The sequence below is a fragment of the Elephas maximus genome, chromosome 16 (assembly GCF_024166365.1).
Source record: "Elephas maximus indicus isolate mEleMax1 chromosome 16, mEleMax1 primary haplotype, whole genome shotgun sequence".
Taxonomy (NCBI): Eukaryota; Metazoa; Chordata; class Mammalia; order Proboscidea; family Elephantidae; genus Elephas; species Elephas maximus.
In genome coordinates this window covers 70,364,503-70,385,444 of record NC_064834.1, presented here as the reverse complement: position 1 = coordinate 70,385,444, position 20,942 = coordinate 70,364,503, and the positions used below count along the sequence as shown (strand labels likewise).

Sequence of the window (20,942 nt, the reverse complement as noted above, 5' to 3'; positions counted from 1 at the left end):
TTGTTATTAGCTGGTACTTTCAAACTTGAAGACAGCTAGCTTTAGGATTAGGAATGATGCAGACACTAATGATAGTTAAATTGAGAGACAGAACATTAATCATACCATTGAGTCACTAGATCAACCAATGAAAACAAAATATCTTGTTTTTCCTTGAATAAACTGCTAAAATCCAATTTTCAGGTCGCAGTAGGCACTCCATCTGTGAGGCAAGCTGCTTCTTTACACCAAACCAAAACCGAACCTGTTGTCGTCACGTCAATTCTGACTCCTAGAGACCCTGTTAAGACAGAGTAGAACTGCCCCGTAGAATTTCCAAGGCTGTAATCTTTCCAGAAGCAGAATCCCCAGGTAATTCTTATGTATAACTTCCTGGGAGCTTGTTAGAAATGCAAACTCCCAGCAGTGGTTCAAACAGGAATGAACAGGTTTGAAGACCTGCTTTTCTTTACATCAGACCTGTCAAATCCCTAACTGGTTTGTGGCTAGGCCCTACCATTTCATGTGTGCTACATAATCAGTTAAAAAGTAGGATTTAAAAAAGATTCTCAGGGACCATGGGTCAGGTATGTTACATCTGGCTCTAACCCAGAACATTATGCATTTATACCTTAATCCTCTAAGATAACACTTTCATGAAAATTAAGTTAAAAACAAGCCAAGGCATTAATTCTACTGGGTAACCTACCTGCCATTTCCTCTTCTAAAAATTGTGAGAGTTGGTTAGGATAATCTCTAAACCTGGATATTAAACCACACTTAGAGACAAGGGTGGTGCCTTCATCCACAGTCAGAACACATGATAAATAGCATCAGGGGGGATTATCTCGTTACATCTCTCAGCTTTAAATACAGAAAAACACGTGGAATATAGGGCTTTCAGCTGCTGAGGTCTTAGGGTACCTTATTCCACTCTGTTGTCTTTTACAGACAAGTCTATATGGAAATAGGTGGCTTCTTTTGTTGTTCCAGCCCCAAAGATTGTCAAACTCTAATCTTGTAAACATTTGAATTTGATTTATTAAGATGTTCACTATACAAACACAAGTATGTTACAAAACATGAGTTGTGTTAATAAAGTTGGCTTCTGTAAAATGTCAGTCACAGAAAGAATAACAAATTTCAAGGAAAGGAAAGCATCTGTTTCTTACCTATGACGGCTTGCCTGTAAGCATCCTTGAATCGATTCAGGTAATACCTATTTGCCGAGTTAACTCCATCTTTCATTACTCCGGCCAACTTCCTCTCTCCTGTCCTTGTAAAGTCACCCTGTCAAAGAAAAGGTCATTCTGACAATCAGTCCAAGACTAGAATTCTATAGGTTACCATAAACTTTCAAAATTTCCAAATGGTGTAGTTAATTGAATATGCTATTTGTGGCATCAAGTCTCCACAGCTAAACGATCTGCTAGGTTAAAGTCATTCCTGGTAACCTGTAGAATTTCTAGTTTACCTGTGAAGACCTATTATACAAGAAACAACCAAACAACGAAAAGATTTTCAAGCCTCGAAGTGGCGTAATACACAAAATTCTCATGCAAGAAAGCCTGGACAGTTCCCTAGAGTTTATGACAATGGGATTTAACCTACACATGTGCGCGCGCACGCGCGCATGCGAGTAGAGCCAGCGAGCAAGGGCGTGCAGAGCTTTCCATACCTCGCTGCACATTACAATTACCCACAGAATGATCCAATGAAGATATACATTGTTTTGTTTCCTTTACTTTCCACAACAAAGATGTCAGATCAAGTCTGTAGGGAGGCAGTGACTTAAACTTCAGGCAAGGAAGGTACTGTCTCTTCTGTCCCCATCCCAACACCACTCTTTCTATCCAATGCAATCTTTGAAAGAGGCCTCGTCCTACAACTGACAATTTAAGAACATGCTGCCAATTAATTGGGTAATTCCTAGGAAATATTAGTACAGGTAGGTGGTCCCCAACTTATGACGCATTTGAGTCATGAGAAACCACACTTAAAACTTTTTTTTTTTTGTATATCTTATCGTTAGCAATATGTATTACATACGATGTTAAAATGTATCTGTAAATTTATATGTAATGTTTCCAACCTCCAAATAAATATTGGATTTATAAAGACACTGATAATAAAAGGCAATAATAATAAAAACTAAAAAAAACGAGGCATTTGATTTACGACAGAGTCGTCAGAATGAGACTTCGTTGTAAGTTGGGGGCTGTCTGTATAGCAAGAAGCATCTACTGTAGGAGAGGGCACTGGTGGTTCAGTGCACTTCCATATGGGAGACACAGATGCCAGTTCCAGCCAGTAACACCTCAAGCGCAGCCACCACCTGCCAGCGGAGGCTTGCCTGTTGCTATGATGCTGAACAGGTTTCAGCAGAGCTTCTAGACTAAGACTAGCGAAAAAGGCCTGGCAATCTACTTCCAAAAATCAACCACTGAAAACTCCATCGATCACAATGGTCCAATCCAAAACTGATCAGGAGGATGGTACAGAACCGCCAAGCATTTCATTCCATTGTGCATGGAGTTGCCATGACTCGGGGCCAACTTGCTGGCAGCTAACAAGAACGATCTATTACAGAAGAGAGGAGCATGAATGCTGACTCCAAAGAACTTTAAAATAAAAGTATAAAAAGTGAAGGCTAAACGTTTGTAAAGTGGAAACCTGTCAGAGAAGAACTCGAATGTTTTCCACTAATAGAGAGCAACAGAAAAGTGGTAAAACTGCACCCTGTCAAAGGCTGAAAACTGGCGAGACGTGGAAAAGGCAGCTCTGTTGAGTTCCAGCTCTTACAGGTTTCACTGTATTTCCCTTGAGACTAGAACTTTCACAAGGACTTCTAAAGTTCACCTCCCTTAGTTAATAAAAAAATTTTGGATATTTATTCCTTAACCAAAAGATAGACTATTAGCTGTGGAAGAAATATCTCCAAATGAATTTACCTTGAAGGAAAATTAACATAAATCTAATTTGAACTAACTCAACCACTTCCATAAAACCAAAAACCAAACTCGTTGCTGCCAAGTCGATTCCGACTCCTCAGGTCCACACAGACTCACCTCTCCCTGTGATCTCATGGGTGGCCTGCTGGAGCCACTTTACCTGGGCCCTGCAAGAATATGAACGTGTGACCCTGCCTTAGCCAACACTCCACAAAGGAGACAACTACAAGGACGTGCCACCTGGAGTCCAAATACCATTCTCAAAAACCAAGTTGGTTTGAAACCACAATCTGGTCTGCGTCCCACAGACGACCCACAGATGCCTGCTGGTACATTTACCTTGAGAGCAGCTGTCCCAGCGTACTGTCTGCTAATGGAGTCACCGTTGTTGGCCCACATTAGCTGGTAAATCCGACTGCATTTCACTGGCAGCGGCTGTTCCGGGGGCAGCACACCGAGCTTTTTCAGCTAAAATGAACATATGGGTAGATTAACTGCATAGGAGCCAGGAAACCATAGCATAAAATTCGTGCTGCAGAAAAGGAAGTGTGATCATATACAATTTAGGACTCTTAAAAAAAAGCACTAATGCTTCCAGACTTTTTAAAAATAAAGTTCTGCCTGGAAGACAGCTTTATAAATTACTACAGCTGAATAAAATATTTACATTGTGTTGGTGTAATTTTTAGTGCATAGGTTCACACTATTATATTTTGTCTTTGTTTTAAACTTGCCTATGAAGTGAAACTAAGTATCAAAAACAGCACAGAGAAGCAACAGTAACACTAACAGTAGCAGAGCAGTAAGTGTCCCGCAAACATTCACTCTGGGCCAGGTCCAGGGGTCTGAGTGTTTTCACAAAACTACCACTGATTTCTCGTTAACAGTTCTGTGCAATCGATACTCTTATTATCCCCATTTTAAAGATGAGGACACTGACGTTTGGAGAGGTTAAGCTCCTGGCATGGGGTCAACACCTAGTATGTGGTGGGGTCAACACCTAGTATGTGGTAGTGTCAGGGTTTGAGCCCAGGGAGCTGACTCGAAAGCCCAGATACTCAAATGCTATATTAAGCTGCCTGTCAGGAAAAAACAGAAACCATGCTGAGTATGTCTACTTTGGGAATATAATACAGAGAATCCGCAACCCAGGTGTTGGAGGGCGGAACGACCTGAGAGGAGACACTGAGCTGGCAGTGAAGACATCTGCAGGAAGCAGCTGCCACCCCTAGGGCTGAGGCATAAAGGGAGAGTCTGGTTCTGTGGTACCAAGGAACCAACAAGCCCAGGGACAGCAGTGCTGACAGGTACGGCACAGGTGAAGGAGCTTGTCCCTTTTCCTCCTCTTGCCTGGTGGTCTCCCTTTGGCAAGCCCTCCTGGCAGAGTATGACAAGGAGTTGGCTGGCCAAGTAGATACGTGATACACCGAGTCTGGGCCCAGCATCCAGAATGGAATACAAAAGGGTGAGTTTAGGATGGAGTCCCTGGATGGTGCAAACGGTTAAGCACTTGACTACTAGCCAAAAGGGTGGTGGTTCGAACCCACCCAGAGGCACCTTGGAAGACAGGCCTGGCGATCTGCATCTGCAAGGCCCCTATACACATGGGGTTGCCATGAGTCGGAATCAACTTGATGGCAACTAACAAGGTCCTTGGAAGTTACTACAAAAAGGTAGGTTTTGGAACTGAAGGAAAAAAGGCAAATGACCACACAATGCCACCCAATCCATTTCAATCCTGACATTCCTGAAATAAGTACTTAAGAGAATGCCACTTTATTCAGCTTATTTCTAGTGGAGTTTGAGCTTTCTAAGTTTGAAAGCAGCAAGAATGCTGGTATGCTGTATGTTCTACTAGACAAAGATTTCAGCTATTCTTTTACATATGAAAAAACCATTCACAGATGAATGCTGACCCGCCAGAGGACTCCAAATTACCTGCTGCTCCAGGACCACCCGTGCGATGGCAGCTTGGACCACGTTGGTGCGATCCAGGCAGTCCATGCAATTCACACGGAAAATCCCTTCTTGTTTACAGATCACCCCAGCTTGATCCACCCTTTTCGAAAACAGTACAGGGGCATTTTACAATGTGAAATACTTTAGTAAGCTTTCAAAAATCACAATTCTTTAAAGCAACAACAGTAGCATTAGCTTTCAATGGTTTAGAATATTACTATGATATGCCAGGCATTACCAAGTCCTTGATAGACATTGTTGCTAATTCGCAAAATCATTTGGCAAGAAATGTATTATCCCCATGGGGCAGGCAGGGGGAGAAATGAGGCACAGGAAAAGGTTTGTGACACAAATCACACACCTACCAAGAGGCAGAGCTGAGATAAACTCTGGTTCAAAAAACCCAAACCCACTGCTGTTGAGTCGATTCCGGCTCATATCAACCCTACAGGACAGAGTAGAACTGTCCCATAGGGTTTTCAAGAATGTAAATCTTTATGGAAGCAGACCGCCACATCTTTCTCCCACAGAGCGGCTGGTGGGTTTGAACTGCCAACTTTCTGGTTAGCAGCTGAGTGCTTTAACTACTGCATGACCAGGGCTCCTCAAACTCACTTTTATGCTTTTCTCTATACTTAAAAATCAGGAAGCACATCAAACATCATCTTGTTCCTCCCTTTTGATAAATGATACCAGGCAGAAATGCACCTAAGGTATCTAAAACAGACTCACTTACTTTTACCACCCAGGGAGGAGTCGTGCATTGGCCCTGGCCCATCTAGTGTCTCTGGCCACCCATGCGGTCTTAAAGCCTAATCTAAGGTTCTCTCCTGTCATTTAAGCCAAATTTTCTTCCTACACATCCCCCTTGTTGTCTGAGAACCGTTTTCCTTCTCTGACAATTTGATACCCCTGAAAACTGGAAGCAACTCGCCAGGAAGCCTCACTTCCCATTTTAGGGATAGTGAGAAAGAGAAAATGAGGACTATGGAGCTTAGAACAGACTTACTTACGTCCTCAACAGTCACAGAGCATTTCACTCCATTGTGCCCAACCATCTGACACCCTCTCCCTGCTCAAGGCTGGCACTGCCTGATGAAGAACAATACTCTTGAAAGGAGAAGAGGAATTGGAAAGCAAAACAAAAATCCTTTCTCAACATGCTGCTATTATTTTAATGCTCAGTGGTAGCTAGAAAAAGCACACATGATTTCACAGACCAAGAGTCTGTCAAACTGACTTCTCATGAAATACCTACCAACACCACTTCATGTCAAGAATAATGTCATAAATGGCATCTGTTAGTGTGTGAACATTCTCAAACTTCATTCCTCGGCTAAAATACATGCCAAAAGAAAGGAAAAAACTTTAATAATTGAAAATTTTAAAAAATTTACGTAAGATATATTTAAAGTAGCTTGTAAAAATTAAAGAGAACTGCTGCTAAAAGTATATGAGGTGAGCACTACTATATGTCATATAGATTATACAAATGCTTATAATAATTTGCACTGTGAAATAAAGCATACTTAAAAATACATTGAAACATATCATCACAGGTGTCAGAAGCTTCTTTTCCCATCAAATTCCCCAATATGTAGGCAAATTAACCCAAGTAAGAGCCAGGATCATGACAAAAGAGCTTCGCTTTCAGAATGCACACAAGTTAAAAGTGACATGGGGATGATTCCCCAGTTGTTTTTTCCAGAGCAAACTCTGGTGAAGCTGACCCATAGGGAAAGTCGTACTACTAACAAAATATGAAGACATGACAGCAAGATGTTTTTGAGTAAGAGAACTCTATTATTTCCTCCGAGTTAAGACCCAAGCAGGGAGAAAACGCTCCAGAAGTTCTTCAACTGATGGGAAAAAAGGGAAAATGGGACTCTCCATCTCCCAGTCATTTTAGACCAGGAAGACTATAAGTATTTCGAGGACAATTAACTCATGTTTTTGGGCAAAATAAAACCCATACGAAAATGAAAACTAAATAAACGAATGATATTCTTTACCTTCCTAAAAACGAGGAGAGGAAGGAATTTCTCTTTTTAGGAAAAAGAAGACAACCTAAGGTCCTTGTGGCAGCAGCTACCATAAGCATTGGGACTGATCTAAACTCCTCTCAGGAAGCCACCTTACCAGTGCTCATGGAAGTCAAATGAAACGTAAGTGAGGTGTGAGTTGTTAAAGAGTAACACCTGCTTCAGGTAAGCATCTCCGATAATTTTCTCTCTTCCTGCCTGGTCTACCAAGTTAATTATAACCTGTGAGAGTGAGAAAATAAAGAAAAAAATTAAGTTTAATCAGATGTTAGGATCATAATGTGATTTTTAAATGATGTATTTAGAATTATGTTTTAGAAATATTTTATAGCTTTACTTAGACAATCTATTCAAGCCTCAAATTTTTTCCAATAAAATTGAATTTTCATTTGTTATGTTCAGGTTTATGAGAAGTGCTAACACCCATGGCATTAATAGCTTTTCTACACATTAACCAAAACCAAACCCGTTGCCCTCGAATCAATTCTGACTCACAGTGATCTTACAGGACAGAGTAGAACTGCCCCCATAGGGTTTCGAAGAAGCAGCTGGTGGATTTGAACTGCCGACTTTTTGGTTAGCAGCCAATCTCTTAAACGCTGTGTCACCAGGACTCCAAAACTATGGTACCAGTATAGGAAATGACTCAAATGGAACAGAACAAACTACCCCGGGTAACTGCTATCCTGACTTCTGGCCACAGAAATTAGTTTTGCTTGCTTTATGGTTATACAAACTGAATAACCAGTTATGGACTCGACGGCTGGCTTCTTTTGCCAGTTGTAAATTGTTCATTCACATTGTTGTAAAGTCACTGTGTGATATACCACTCTTTATTTACCATTCTACAGCTGATGAACAATCAGGTAGTTCCGGTTTACTTCTATGAGCAGTGCTGCTATAAACATGCTTGTATATGCCTTATGGTGAATATACACATGCATTTCTGTTAAGTATATATGTAGGAGCGGAATTCCTGGGTCATAAATGGTAGTTGCATAATTTATACTCCTGGGAGGAGTGTATTAGTGTTTCAGTTGCTCCACATCCTTGCCAACCCTTGGTATTGCCCATCTTTTTAATTTTAGCTATTCTGGTACACGAACAGTGGTTTTAATTCAGCATTTCCCTGATGATTAATGAAGTGGAACACCTTTCCATGTGTTTATTATTAGCCTTTTGGATACCCTTTCTTAGGAAGAGTCTGCTCAAGTCTTTTGGCCATTTTTTTTTCTTTTGGGGTATCTATCTTTTTCTTATGGGTTTACAGGAGTTCTTTTTTATATACTCAAGATATGAGTCCTTTGTCATATGTACTGAAAATATCTTCTCTCACTTTGTGAACTGCCTTTTCATTAGGTGCCTCTCAATAAATACAAGTTCTTTATTTTAATAAGTCAAATGTATCAATTTTTCTATTATGCTTAGTGCTATTTAAGTTGTGTTTAAGACCAAAGGTCACAGAGATGTAGTTTTCCTCTAAAAGTTTTATTGCTTTACCTTTCACGCTTAGATCCATAATCCAACTGGAGTTGACTTTTGTATACGGTACATAGGATAGATATCAAAAGTAAAATTACTAGGTCAAACGATATATTTTATTTTAATTGTTGTTAGTTGCATTCGAGTTGACTCTGATTCATGGCAACACACGCTTTCTGGGGTGCCACTGGGTGGGTTCAAACCACCAACCTTCAGCTAGTAGTCACGGACTTAACCACTTCAGCTACCCACAAAATGGCTGTATCCACTTATGCTCCCTCTAGCAAAAATATCACTTTGATGATTAAGGTTCACCTGACCTAAGCCATGGTCTTTTTAATTGCCTCACAGGCACGTGTAAACCGGACAATGAAAATGGAAGACAGAAGAATTGATGCATTAGAATTGTGTTGGCAAAGAAGAACGAAAAAATCAGTCTAAGAAATAACAACCAGAATGTTCCTCAAGAAGCGAGGATGGCGAGACTTCAGCTTGCTTACTTTCAATGTGTTATCAGGAAAAACCGCCTGCTAGAAAAGAGCATTATGGTTGGTAAAGTAGAGGGTCAATGAAAATGAAGGAAACCCTCAATTAAATGGATTGAGACAATAGTCACAGCAATGGACTCAAACATACCAACAATCATGCAGATGGTACAGGATGGACAACATTTCATTCTATTATATAAAGGTCATCATGACGTGGCGGCAAATAACAGCAACTAACGGCAGCAATGTGTGAGGGTTCTCCTTTCCCCAAATACCTACCTTGATCTCTTATTATCAAGCTTTTTTTTTTTTTCAATCTGAACGTTTGTTTTTTATTTCCCTGCTGGGGCTTTGTTTGGGATTACGCTGAATTTATATACTAATTAAAAAATTAAAATCTATTCAATAATAAGTCTTCCTTTCCAGGAAATGTGGTATTTTCTATGTATTCAGGTTTTCTTTTCTGTTCTTCAGTTATTCTCTTTTTTCCCCATATATATATATATATACACACACATTATATATATAACATATATATATACATATACAATATGTAATACATAAATCTTTGTGTATGTTTGTTAGATTTCAGGTTATTTTTTCATATTTTATTCTTGTTGCTGTTAGGAAAAAAGCATCCCATGGCATTACACGTTTAGACTGGTCACTGATAATGACAGAAGCATTACTGATTGTTACACATTAATCTTATATCTGAAATCTGGTTATGTTATTGAACTGGTATTTTATCTAATAGTTTTTAATTGGTTTTGGCTTAGATGATCTTATTCCTATATGTGAGTATATGAATACATATGAAAGGTGGGCAGAGAAAAAAAGATTTTGAGAGGAACTCCCAACACCCTGCTAACTCAGAACTGAAGCTACTCCCAAAGTCCACCTTTCAGCCAAAGATTAGACAGTCCTATAAAACAAACAATAACACATGTGAGGAACACGCTTCTTAGTTCAATCAAATATACAGGACCAAATGGGCAACAGCTGCCTAAAAGCAAAGAGAAGGCAGGAAGGGACAGGCAACCTGGATGAATGGACATGGGGAACCCAGCGTGTAAATGGAAAGGGGGAGAGTGCTGACACCTTGCAGGACTGTAATCAACATCACAAAACTTGTGTATACATTTTTGAATGAGAAACTAATTTGCGCTGTAAATTTTCACCTAAAACACAATTAAAAAAAAAAATCTTAAATGATACAAACCAAATTGTTATCTCCAGAAGGTGACAGTCTGGGTGGTATTGAGAGATGACCTTCATTTCTTACTCCAGAGGTTTCATGGACTGTAATAATGGAAGCAGTCTAATCTCTGTATGTTATGCAAATACAGTCTACTGTAGCTAACTCGATTATTTTTAAATAATATTCTTAGCTTATATGTATTTTTAACTTCATGATAAATGCTGCTTTGTTTAATTATCAATAGCACGTTGTTATTTTCATGAAATTTAAAGAGATACACAATCATTTCTAAACATGAAGGAACATTCACTACTACAGATCAAAGCCCACCTGTTTTTTGTAAATTTTCAGTTGTTCCTCGAAATGGGCACAGAAATAGGCAACAGTTTCCTTTTCACCTACAAAGAAGTGACACAAAGTCTATTTTTCCTTCCCATGTTTAAGACAGGAGTTAGTGTCTACTCCATTTTTACCCTGGCTTTTAAATAATTTATTGGTAGTTGAAATGCACTGACTGTCTAAAAGCAGTATTTTAAAATGAAATGCTATGCCAAAGATCTCTAACCTTCTTCTTAAATAGACTAAATTGAACATATCTGAAAGTGCACACTGTGAAGTTATGACATTATTTATAATCCATCCTGATTTCATATCTGAAGATTTCATACGGCTTACAATAAAAGAATAAAAGCCCCTCTAAAACAAGGATTTTAAAAAACCAAAGTTACTGAATTCTCAAAGAATACAAATTAAGTTTTAAAAGAAAAATATTTTATAAACAATTTTAAAAATCAGCCTCATTCAGTAATCTAATTAGATTTAAATGACTTAACTATTATAGTCCTACAGTTAAAACACTGGAAGAAACGAAATCTTATTTTAAAAAAAACAAAAAAGCTTCATGGAGAGACATTTAAGTAAAGGCATTTAATCTATTTTTGGTAGATGCCATCTTGCTAAAGCATTTCCTCCTTCTATAAATAATGGCTACATTTACCCTTACCAAAATTAAGCATTCAATAAGGTATTCTTCAAAGCAATAGCAATTAAAAATCTGTGAAATAAGCTTTGTCTAGCTCTATTATTGGGAAATTTTTGTTTATTGTTAAATAAATAATTTAAATAGTCAACAGCTATTATTATCTCTTATCTCTGTAATTAATATCACTTTCTATTAAATTTGACATTATGAATTACGGTTTTGAGTAAAGTTATCTGTCAAAGCAAAGCTATCAATACCTAATTAAAAAAAAATAGAACATTCTCTCCGAAATCCTCATTTGAAAACCACATAACTGACATGCTTACTTTTGTCCAGTCGAGGTCTTGGATTATATCGATACCCAACCTGGCTCCAGAACACGGGCACAGAGCCTCGTGTCTGAATAAATGACAGGGTGTGGTTATGAACGTGAATTAACTGCTCAGTCTCCACGTAATTGGCAACGTTTCCATTTTGATCAACACCTCTTCGTTTATAGCGCATTCCTGCAAGAAGAATAAAATACAAAGCAGCGGCATTTGAAGAAGTGTACTTAGTCTGCCTAGATTATTTTCTTAACCAGACACGGGCATTTCAGGATTGCCTTGGGATCCAATGGGCAACCGCCAGCCAGAACAGTACCAGCTGACCCAAATCATAATTATACACAGCTTTGTTTTTAACAAGCTGAAGCTGAGGCAGTTCCTAAGACCTGAAAGAGGAGGGTTTTCTCACAGGTACTTGCACTTAAGGATTTATCCCTGGGCTACGAGCTGTCACGTGGGACATTAGTCTTCAGAAGCACACCCCAAAACCCACTTTCTCCTCTTCTCTCTATATACCGCCTTTTCTTTCTCCTTTTGCTAGCTCTTCCCTATTCACTCCTCTGCAAAAATTAGCCCCCGATTATGTATGTCACAGTATTTAGAACCACTCAGCATTACAGCCTTCAGTACGGATTACACCTCAACATAAGGAAAACAAAAATCCTCACAACTGGATCAATAAGCAACATCACGATAAATGGAGAAAAGATTGAAGTTGTCAACAATTTCATTTTATTTGGGTCCACAGTCAACATCCATGGAAGGAGCAGTCAAAAAATCAAACGATCTATTGCAATGGGCAAATCTGTTGCAAAAGACCTCTTTAAAGTGTTAAAAAGCAAAGAGTCACTTTGAGGACTAAGGTGTGCCTGATCCAAGCCATGATATTTTCAATTGCCTCATAAGCATGTGAAAGCTGGACAATGAACAAGGAAGACAGAAGAAAAATTAGTGCCTTTGAATTACGGTGTTGGCAAAGAATGGTGAATATACCACAGACTGCCAGAAGAACAAACAAATCTGTCTTGGAAGTACAGCCAGAAAGCTCCTTAGAAGGGAGGATGGCCAGACTTTGTCTCATGTACTCTGGACATGTTATCAGGAGGGACCAGTCCCTGGAGAAGGACACCATGTTTGGTAAAACAGAGGGTCAGTGAAAAAGAGGACGACCCTCAGTGAGATGGACTGACACAACGGCTGCACCAGTGAGCTCAGGCACAGCAACACTGTGTGGATGGTGCAGGACCAGCAGCGCTTCATTCTTTTGTAGACAGGGTTGCTATGACTCGGAACTGACACGACTGCACCTAACAGCAGCAGCACTCTGGAGCCAGCTGTGCTTCCAAACCCAGCATTGCCATTAGCCTTTCGACACATCTGCCAACTTTCCATTTGAGCCCCACAGCTCACCTGCTCTGTGCCTACTTCGGCGTGAAATGAGAGCCACTAGAAATCGCGGGTAAACGTCATCTACACAGGTGGACTCCTGAGGGGGGGTCTCTGGGCTGCTTTTCTCATCGTCAGATGCTTCGTTATAATTAACCGCAAGTTCTTCAATCTGCACAAAACCTTGGATGATGGGGATGATCCAAAAGTTCACATCCGGTACCTGGAAACAATATGAACATCACGCTGTCTCTATTCTGTGCAGAACCGCTACTTTCTTAAAACCAAAGAGTAGTTAGCAAATATTTGTCAGTTTATAAAAAGCAGAAACCTTCTATTCTTTACCCATATTTTCTGTTTAAAAGAGAAACTAAGGAGGGATGGAAAGAGGGAAGAAGGCAGGGAGAAAAATAAAGAAAATGAAGGAGGGAAGAAGGGAGGGATGGAAGGAAAGAAGAAGGGAAGAATGGAAGGAAGGAGGGAAGGCCCTTTCCTTTTCTTTATGGTGGTGAATTTGAAAAGAGCTAACTGAGAGGAACACAGCACAGGAGCCAGACAGCCTGGGTACAAATCCAAGCTTCCCCACTTACAAACTCACTGAGGTGAACACTGCACTTTATTGTTCCTCAACTTCCTCCTCTGTGAAACAGGCATAACTACTACCTCACAGGGTGCTGTGGAGGTTAAGTGAATAGTGTATGTCAAGTGTTTAGCATATTCCATGCCAAATAGTAGTTACAGCATAGTATTTAACAAATGTAGTTGTTATGATTACTGTTGTTGACTCAAAGAAATAAATTTAAAAAATGGATTTTTAACTCCAATTATATTAAGCCTTTAATAAAATACAACCAATTCTGATCACTTTACTATGACATAGGTCTACTCTACTTTCTAGTTTAGAAAAAAAACTTGCTTCTCTAAGCCAAAATCCAAGTATCAAATGGGGGGGGGGTGCGAGGGAGGGGGAAGGAATGCCTTTCCTTAAATATCTTACTTTAAAAAGTAATTCAACATAATTAAAACCAAAAAACCAAACCCATCGCTGACTCATAGCAACACTATCGGACAGACTCATAGTGATCCTATAGGACAGAGCAGAACTGCCCCATAGGGTTTCCACGGCTATAATCTTTTCGGGAGCAGACTGCCACATCTTCCTTCCACAGAGTGGCTGGCAGGTTCAAACCACTGACGTTCCAGTTAGCAGCCGAGCGCTTTAACCACTGCATCACCAGGGCTCCAATCCAACATAATTAGGGGAGTATTAATTAGAGATTTCCTCTTCTGTGTCTTTCAGACTAAAAAGATTCAGATTTCTCAACTGACTATATATAGAGACAGGATAAGGATGAAAGGGACTCTAGAGAGTTATTCTCAGTTCCACTTTCTCTCCTTCCACCTCCATAGCTGTATCTAGACTTAATCACAGAATCAACTTCAAATCCATTTCCTCGTCAATCATCATATGCTCCAGGCCCTATCTCACGGTTTCATGGAGCCTGCAGATAGGATCTCAGGAAGGTGGATAGAACTGAAAATAGTGAATGAGCTGAAGGCACTACCTGCATTCATTACTCTTATCACCAATCCCGTTATCTGTATATTTGTTCTAGCAACAAAAGCAAAACTGGACAGGAATGGAGAAATAAATGCTGCCAAGTACCACCCTTATCAGTTTGGAATAGTAATGTAAAACATGTTCTAATAATAACTCTGTAAAAAACGTATTTGAACTCCACATTGTGAATGCCAGTGGACAGGACAAATCTAATCATTATAAACACCCTTATCATTTTTCTCTTCTGTCACTGGGTTTTGATGTCATAGCTTGATCCGCATCATAAACAGAGGTAAGAACAACTTCATGCCTCATTCTTGATACATTGGTTAGACAGCACTAGATGAAGTCAAAATCATTTCTACTAACCACGTTAGCATAAATGAATGAGGTGTATGGGGAGAAACAGAAAGAAGTTAAAAGGTTTGAAATTTCTGAAGTTTAAAAAAAAAAAAAGGATAATGTATGACCCTATTCAGCTATCAATCTGCTTTGTTTATTGCATAGAACTGCAACAGGCACACAGCAAGCTTTTAGATATTTGATGATTAAATGAATGTATGAACCAATCTTCCTGGGGCAGAGAGAAGAAAAAACGTAATCGTTAAACCAGAAGGAGCCTCACATGATAATCTCGTCATATTCCCTGTCTTCCCGGAATCAATCATTGGCAGTTCTGGAGTGGCCTTAGAGACCTGTCTACTTCAATTCTCTAATTTTAAAGATTAGGAATCAAAGGCTTCACACTCCATGGGTAGAAACAAAATATCCCCTTTACAGAACTCTGTGGACAGTAGCTCCGCAGCCTTAAATGATCAGTATCCTATGGGAACCTGCTAAAAAGAGAGCCTCTGGCTATGTAGTGGGACTGTGAACTGCCTTAAAATAATGGCCTAAACGACCCCATTTTAGAGGGGAAAATATTATAGTGAGATTTTTATTTTAACACAAGTTAAAGCACTTACTTAACAACTATCGCTTAGGATATTTTAGAAACAGCTACTCACACCAATCTCAGTAAGATCTTGTATCATGTATTTATTCCAAAAAAATCTGTCATCCACCTGGAAAAACAAGAGAATAAACAGTTCAGAAACACATGCTATTGCAGTTCTCCCACACAAGCCAAAGAGGTCCATACATTGTCCGGAGGGCAAACCCTACTGAGCGTCAGCAGTACCTTCTGCCAGAGGGGGCAACCATCCCTCTCCCCAGCGCTCTGCCTCTGCACCGAATTGGTCAGGTCATAGGTCAAACTGTAGTAAAAGGACTCCGAGTCTACAAACATCTTCAGCAACTCCTCGAGTAATTTCCTCTCCAGCTTCTCCTTTTCTTTACTTTCCCTAACCTAGGAGAAATGACATCTACTATCATCATGGGAACTAAGTGTAAAGTATTACGCGGATAACACACAGCTTCCTAAGACAGAGCTGAAAATAATCCCAAGGACTTGCAGAGACAATGTTTTAATGCGACAAAGTGTTTTGAAAATAAACTTACTGGCAGGAAAATTACTCCTCGATTTAAAACCAATCAAAAGTGCACTCAAAGTCGTATCAATTAAACTCTTACTTTCTTTTTATTAGGCGCGGACACATTGGATTTAATATGCGTAAAGGTCTTCAGTAGAAACTTCGAGTCATCGGGAGATGGTACAATCTTCTCTGGTTTATTAATTCCAAAATGATGCTTCTTACAGAGCTGAATAATTAGAGAAAGATGGTTCATTAGCATTAATATCCGTTTGTTGAATGTTCAGCATGAGGGCAGAAGCGAACGCTACTGCTCGTGCATTTCAGTTCAAAGTAAGCCTCAAGAGTTAGTAAAATGACCAAGAAGACAACTGATGTTAGGAAACGCAGCTGTGGTTTCAACGATTAGAAAGCTATAGTAGAAGAGAAGACACGAAGAACACAGGGCAGGGTATACTTAGGGTTTAATGTTCAGAGGTGGAAAATTCAGGTTAGGATTCATGCCTAATATAGCTGAAAAATAAAATGTTCTGAGGTTATTAATGTTTTAAAAACTGGTGTCTAGGATTACAAATACTGCAAAATATACATTTGCTATGCTTCGGGGTTATTATTTCACAGCTATCTGTGATAATGAGAAAATTATCTGTGATAAGAATTTATTAATGCAAGTTGACTAAGTTTTGGTTGAGAAGATGTCTTAAGAGTGCTCTATCGGGAATCTTAAAAGATGAACATTTCAGTCACTCCCTCTCCTCCTGTTCCCAATGAAATAAGCGTACTAATACACTCTTTGGGTCCAGAGACTTGTTAAATTTTAAAAGGCAGTAATTAGGGGCTGCAGGAAACGTACCATCCAACTGACTGGGTTGAAGAAGAGGACGGGAACATGAACGTGGCTTTGGTAAGACAAAAAGGGCACAGAAGTGCTAAAGAAGGCTACTCGGTTAAGTCAAGGGTTGGTTTTACATACAATTTCATGTGGCTCAGAACACAAAGCAAGTATTCAGAAAGGCACCCAAGGATTCTATTAACCATATGCAGACCAATTCCATTTTTTCAACACATTAGCTGTGTCGCTCCACTAAGTGGTGGACTCCTATTAACGAGAGTTAGCAGTCACTAAATGTTTCCTATTGTTGGTGTCTTACAGAATAATCATTAGCAGATGATGGACAGGATGGGGTAAAACTTAATGAGAACAAAATTTAAACTCTCATTATAAATGTAAAAACAAAACACAACAAAGACCATCCCTGCTTAATCAAATGTGGAAGTGGGGGCTAATAATTGGACCAAGTTTTCAGATGCTATGGGACCTCCAACTGATTTTATGCCTTTTTCAAAATTATGAACACTCTGTTCACATGGGTCTCACAACATGATGACAACTTTACACTACTCCTGCCCTAATGTTAAAGACAAGGGAACTAAAGATGAGGTAGAAAAGGCTGACGGTCCTGCCAAAACCGAGCTAACTTAATTTCCCTTCAAACAGTGAAACTAACAAGATCTTAACATTGATAGGGAAAGAGAGAAGAACTAAGTATGTAAACACAGCTCCAGCGATTCTTCCCTTTCTCAGCTGAATCACTGTCCGCAGCACACAAATGTCAGTGGTAGCCCACGATTTACACACGGGCCAGGTAAGTAGTCCTGGGAAAACCATGACTCCCCTCTATCAACCTATCACACCCCTCACCGCCACCTTCCTTGGGGAATATCCCTGGGACAGCAGAGAAGCAGAGAAGCTGCTGCCGCCGCTTGTAGCACTGAGCAATTGTTGGTTAGCAATTTTTAGACAGAATGTTAGTAATTATCTAGTCATATTAATAACGCTTCCTTTTAAAAAATCTGAAGGCATGCCCAAACCTGGTTACAGATTGCTGCAATTTTAATACTCAAAACAGGATATTATGCATTTGTCTGACATAATTATTCCTCAAAAGCCTTCAAATCAGCAAAATTTCCCCCCATGCACGAATCAAAAACTATTCTAAAGCAAATCCGTAGCAGCATCCCTATTCTGCACCCACCCTTTCCTCACTCAGAAAACGGGGGTTGAGTAGCTTTTTCTGTTCAAGGCTAATTTCCTGCTGTCTCTCCTACAGGATCCGGGCCTTGACTCACCATTCACTCCTCTCCTCTGTTCTGCCCTCTCTTTCTGATAGCTCCTTTCCTGCCACCTATAAACATGTTTAGTATGCCAGGACTTTTTTTTTTTTTTAAACCTATTCCTCAACTCTGGAATCCCCACCATGAGTCAGCAGGGTTCAAACAGTGTCACATTTAGCACAGTCACTAGACCTGTGAGGATAGTCTGACTGGGGTAGGTCAGAATGAAGGCCCCAGTTCAGTGTTTGGGCAGTCTGAAACAAGTATCCTCCTCAACTTTGAAAAGGATAAAGCTTTTCTCACTTCTATAGAATGTCCTCTCCCTGCTGTCTCTTCCTCTGATCCCTAGGGCACCCATCACTCTGGGCTCTTCCCCACCTCTGACTATTCCTTCTCAGTCTCCTTTTTTGGTGTCTCTTTCTGTCCCTAAGATGTTGGTGTTTCCCAGTGTTCTATCCTTAGTTCTCTTCTCACTCTTCATGCTGTGTCTAAAAAATTTCATCTTCTTTCATCATCTCAGCTACCACTATATTTGTTGACTCATTCTATTACCCTGAGTTCACGACTCATATATCCAACATCTCCCCGTAACTGACACACCAGTCAACATCTGTCTCCCAAACCTTGTACCTTCTCTGGCACGCCCTTGTCGGGTGACAGCTGACCCACTGGATCACTGAAGCAAGGCCTTGGCATCATCTTCCGCTGTCCTCCTTAAAGTTTTTCCTCTCGACCCACCACTTCATGGCCAGTGCTACTGTGTTAATTTACATCTTTATCTTTTGCCCAGACCAGTGTTTCTCAACACAAGGTCTCCCAGCATGGTAGAGAGGAGAATTCTTCTTTAGGAAGGATTACCCCACATAGTGCAGACAACCTGACAGCTTCCTTTCTCATGAGCCAGGGAGCTGCACAGTAGCACCAAGCTTTAAGTATAGAGCACGGCCCCAGGTCCCCATCTCCCATTTGGCCTTTTCCTCTCCTTTATTTACACTGAGGGGACAAATTTCCAGCTGTCACGCCTGCTTTTAGATCCAGAAGCCAGGTAGCCGGTGCCTTCAGTTCTTTGCACTGCACATTTCTGCTCCACAGGGATGCTGCTTCTCTCTGAGCCCGGTAATGTTTTCCTATTTTTATTCTTCACCTGTCCTTATACTGTGGTTAGAACAGAATTGGGATAGGCCCGTTATCCCTTAACTTCCTTATCCACAACCCAAAATCCCCAAACTCTGAAACCTGAAAGTTGTTAAAGTTTGTTGCAAACTCATTAAATGATTGATATGAGGTTATGGACAGTCATTGTTGACCTCCCTTAGTATAAATACTCATGGGCCTTTGAGAAATATTAATGTGTGAGATTGTAGGGATGATGCTTCAGACTCACTGAGGTGCATAAAATACATGGAACAACCTTTTGAAAATCCCCCAAAACTCTGAATTCCAAACGAAATATGGCTCTGAAGGTTTCAGATGAGGCAGTGCAGTTCTGCATAGCAAAGCACAAACTCAGAGGTTAAGCAGAAGTCTTTCTCTGTCTCCTAAAACTAATTTTTCTAAATAGAAACTAAAATTACCTTAGATTTATATATTTTCAAAGAATATTTTAGAAGCTTCTACATAGTTACCTTTAGAAAAGGTAAGATAGGCTAGTATCTTTCTGAAAGGGTTAAAGTCAGTCCTGCCAAAAAATAGGAATAGAGAAAATTACTTCTCGGGATCCTTTCCAGTCCTGTGATGTTTTGTTTAAATAGAGCCCTTGGGATTACAAGGTATAGGGTTGACAGTGGGATCACATTCCCTTTTCCAGAGGCCCAGCCAGTTCTGTGTAGTATGTGCTTAGAACCTTATCACAGCTTGATGCACGTGATCTCAGAAGGAAAACGACCACCACAGGCTCCGTGAAATGCTCTCCTATTTATTCTATTGCTCATATAACTTACGTTTCGCAACCAAAGTTAAGGACATGTTGCTGCTACTGTTTAAGAAAAGCAAAATAAACTGTTTTATTTTAAAAGTTGGTATCCAGCTATATCCATCTGGAACTAAAATTTTAAACAGATGTCTAATGGGAAACTAAATACGGAAAATGATGCAGTTATCTATTAAGGCAATGAGATAACACAAACAAGATATGCAGACATGGAATATATGCCTATAAAACTTTAAAGGATGTTTTTTCAAAAGAAAGAACATCTATGTTCTCCTTTATTAGAACCCCATGATTCTTCATACCCCGTACAGGTCATTTTAAAGGGCTGGCACAATGCTTTGGAAGAGTCTAGCAGTTCCTCAAAAGATCAAACGAAGTTACCGTATGATCCAACATTTGACTCCTAGGTATAAACTCAAGAGAAATGAAAACACAGGTCTACGCCAAAAATCTATACATGAATGTTCATGGCAGCATTATTCATAACAGCCTCAAAGGAGAAATAACCTAATATCCACTAGCCAATGAAAGGATAAATAAAATGTGACATATCCATATAACGGACTACTATTCGGCCATAAAAAGGAATGCAGTACTGATATACGATACGACATGTGGAACCCTGAAAGTATTACATGGAGGAAGCCAGTCATAAACAATCACATACCGTATCACTTCATTTATCTGAGATGTCCAGACAGATAAAATCAGAGATTAAAAGCAGATCAGTGGTTGCCTGGGGCTGAGGGGAAGGAAGGAAATGGGAGTAACTACTAATGGATATGGGGTTTCTTTCTGAGATGATGAAAATGTTCTAAAATTAGTTGTGCTGATGGTTGCACAGTTCTGAGAATATACTGTAACTACTGAATTGTACACTTTAAACGGGTGAATTCTATGGTATGTGAACTATATCTCAATAAAGTTGTTATTTTAAAATTGGCACATACTTGAGGTAAAAAGGCAACTGAGGCAAGAAACCAGAAATTTCTATTAATACCAGACTCTGAAATAAATTGCTTCTGCTCCACTTACAGAAGACAAGCTAGGCTCTAGCAGATCTGAAAC

General features: G+C 39.7%; 1 protein-coding gene across 2 annotated transcripts in view; it reads right to left on the bottom strand.

Moving 5' to 3' along the window:
* INPP5F (inositol polyphosphate-5-phosphatase F) overlaps positions 1–20,942 on the bottom strand; it is an 82,930-nt gene that overhangs the window by 11,376 nt on the left and 50,612 nt on the right. For both annotated transcript variants that reach the window (XM_049854749.1, XM_049854750.1), the window contains exons 4-14: positions 15,930–16,058; positions 15,538–15,705; positions 15,365–15,421; positions 12,821–13,019; positions 11,411–11,590; positions 10,433–10,500; positions 7,029–7,153; positions 6,148–6,225; positions 4,869–4,989; positions 3,270–3,398; positions 1,152–1,269 (exon numbers count right to left, since the gene is read on the bottom strand). In XM_049854749.1, the coding sequence (XP_049710706.1) occupies positions 1,152–1,269; positions 3,270–3,398; positions 4,869–4,989; positions 6,148–6,225; positions 7,029–7,153; positions 10,433–10,500; positions 11,411–11,590; positions 12,821–13,019; positions 15,365–15,421; positions 15,538–15,705; positions 15,930–16,058 (1,372 nt within the window). The remainder of the gene's footprint in view (positions 1–1,151; positions 1,270–3,269; positions 3,399–4,868; positions 4,990–6,147; positions 6,226–7,028; positions 7,154–10,432; positions 10,501–11,410; positions 11,591–12,820; positions 13,020–15,364; positions 15,422–15,537; positions 15,706–15,929; positions 16,059–20,942) is intronic.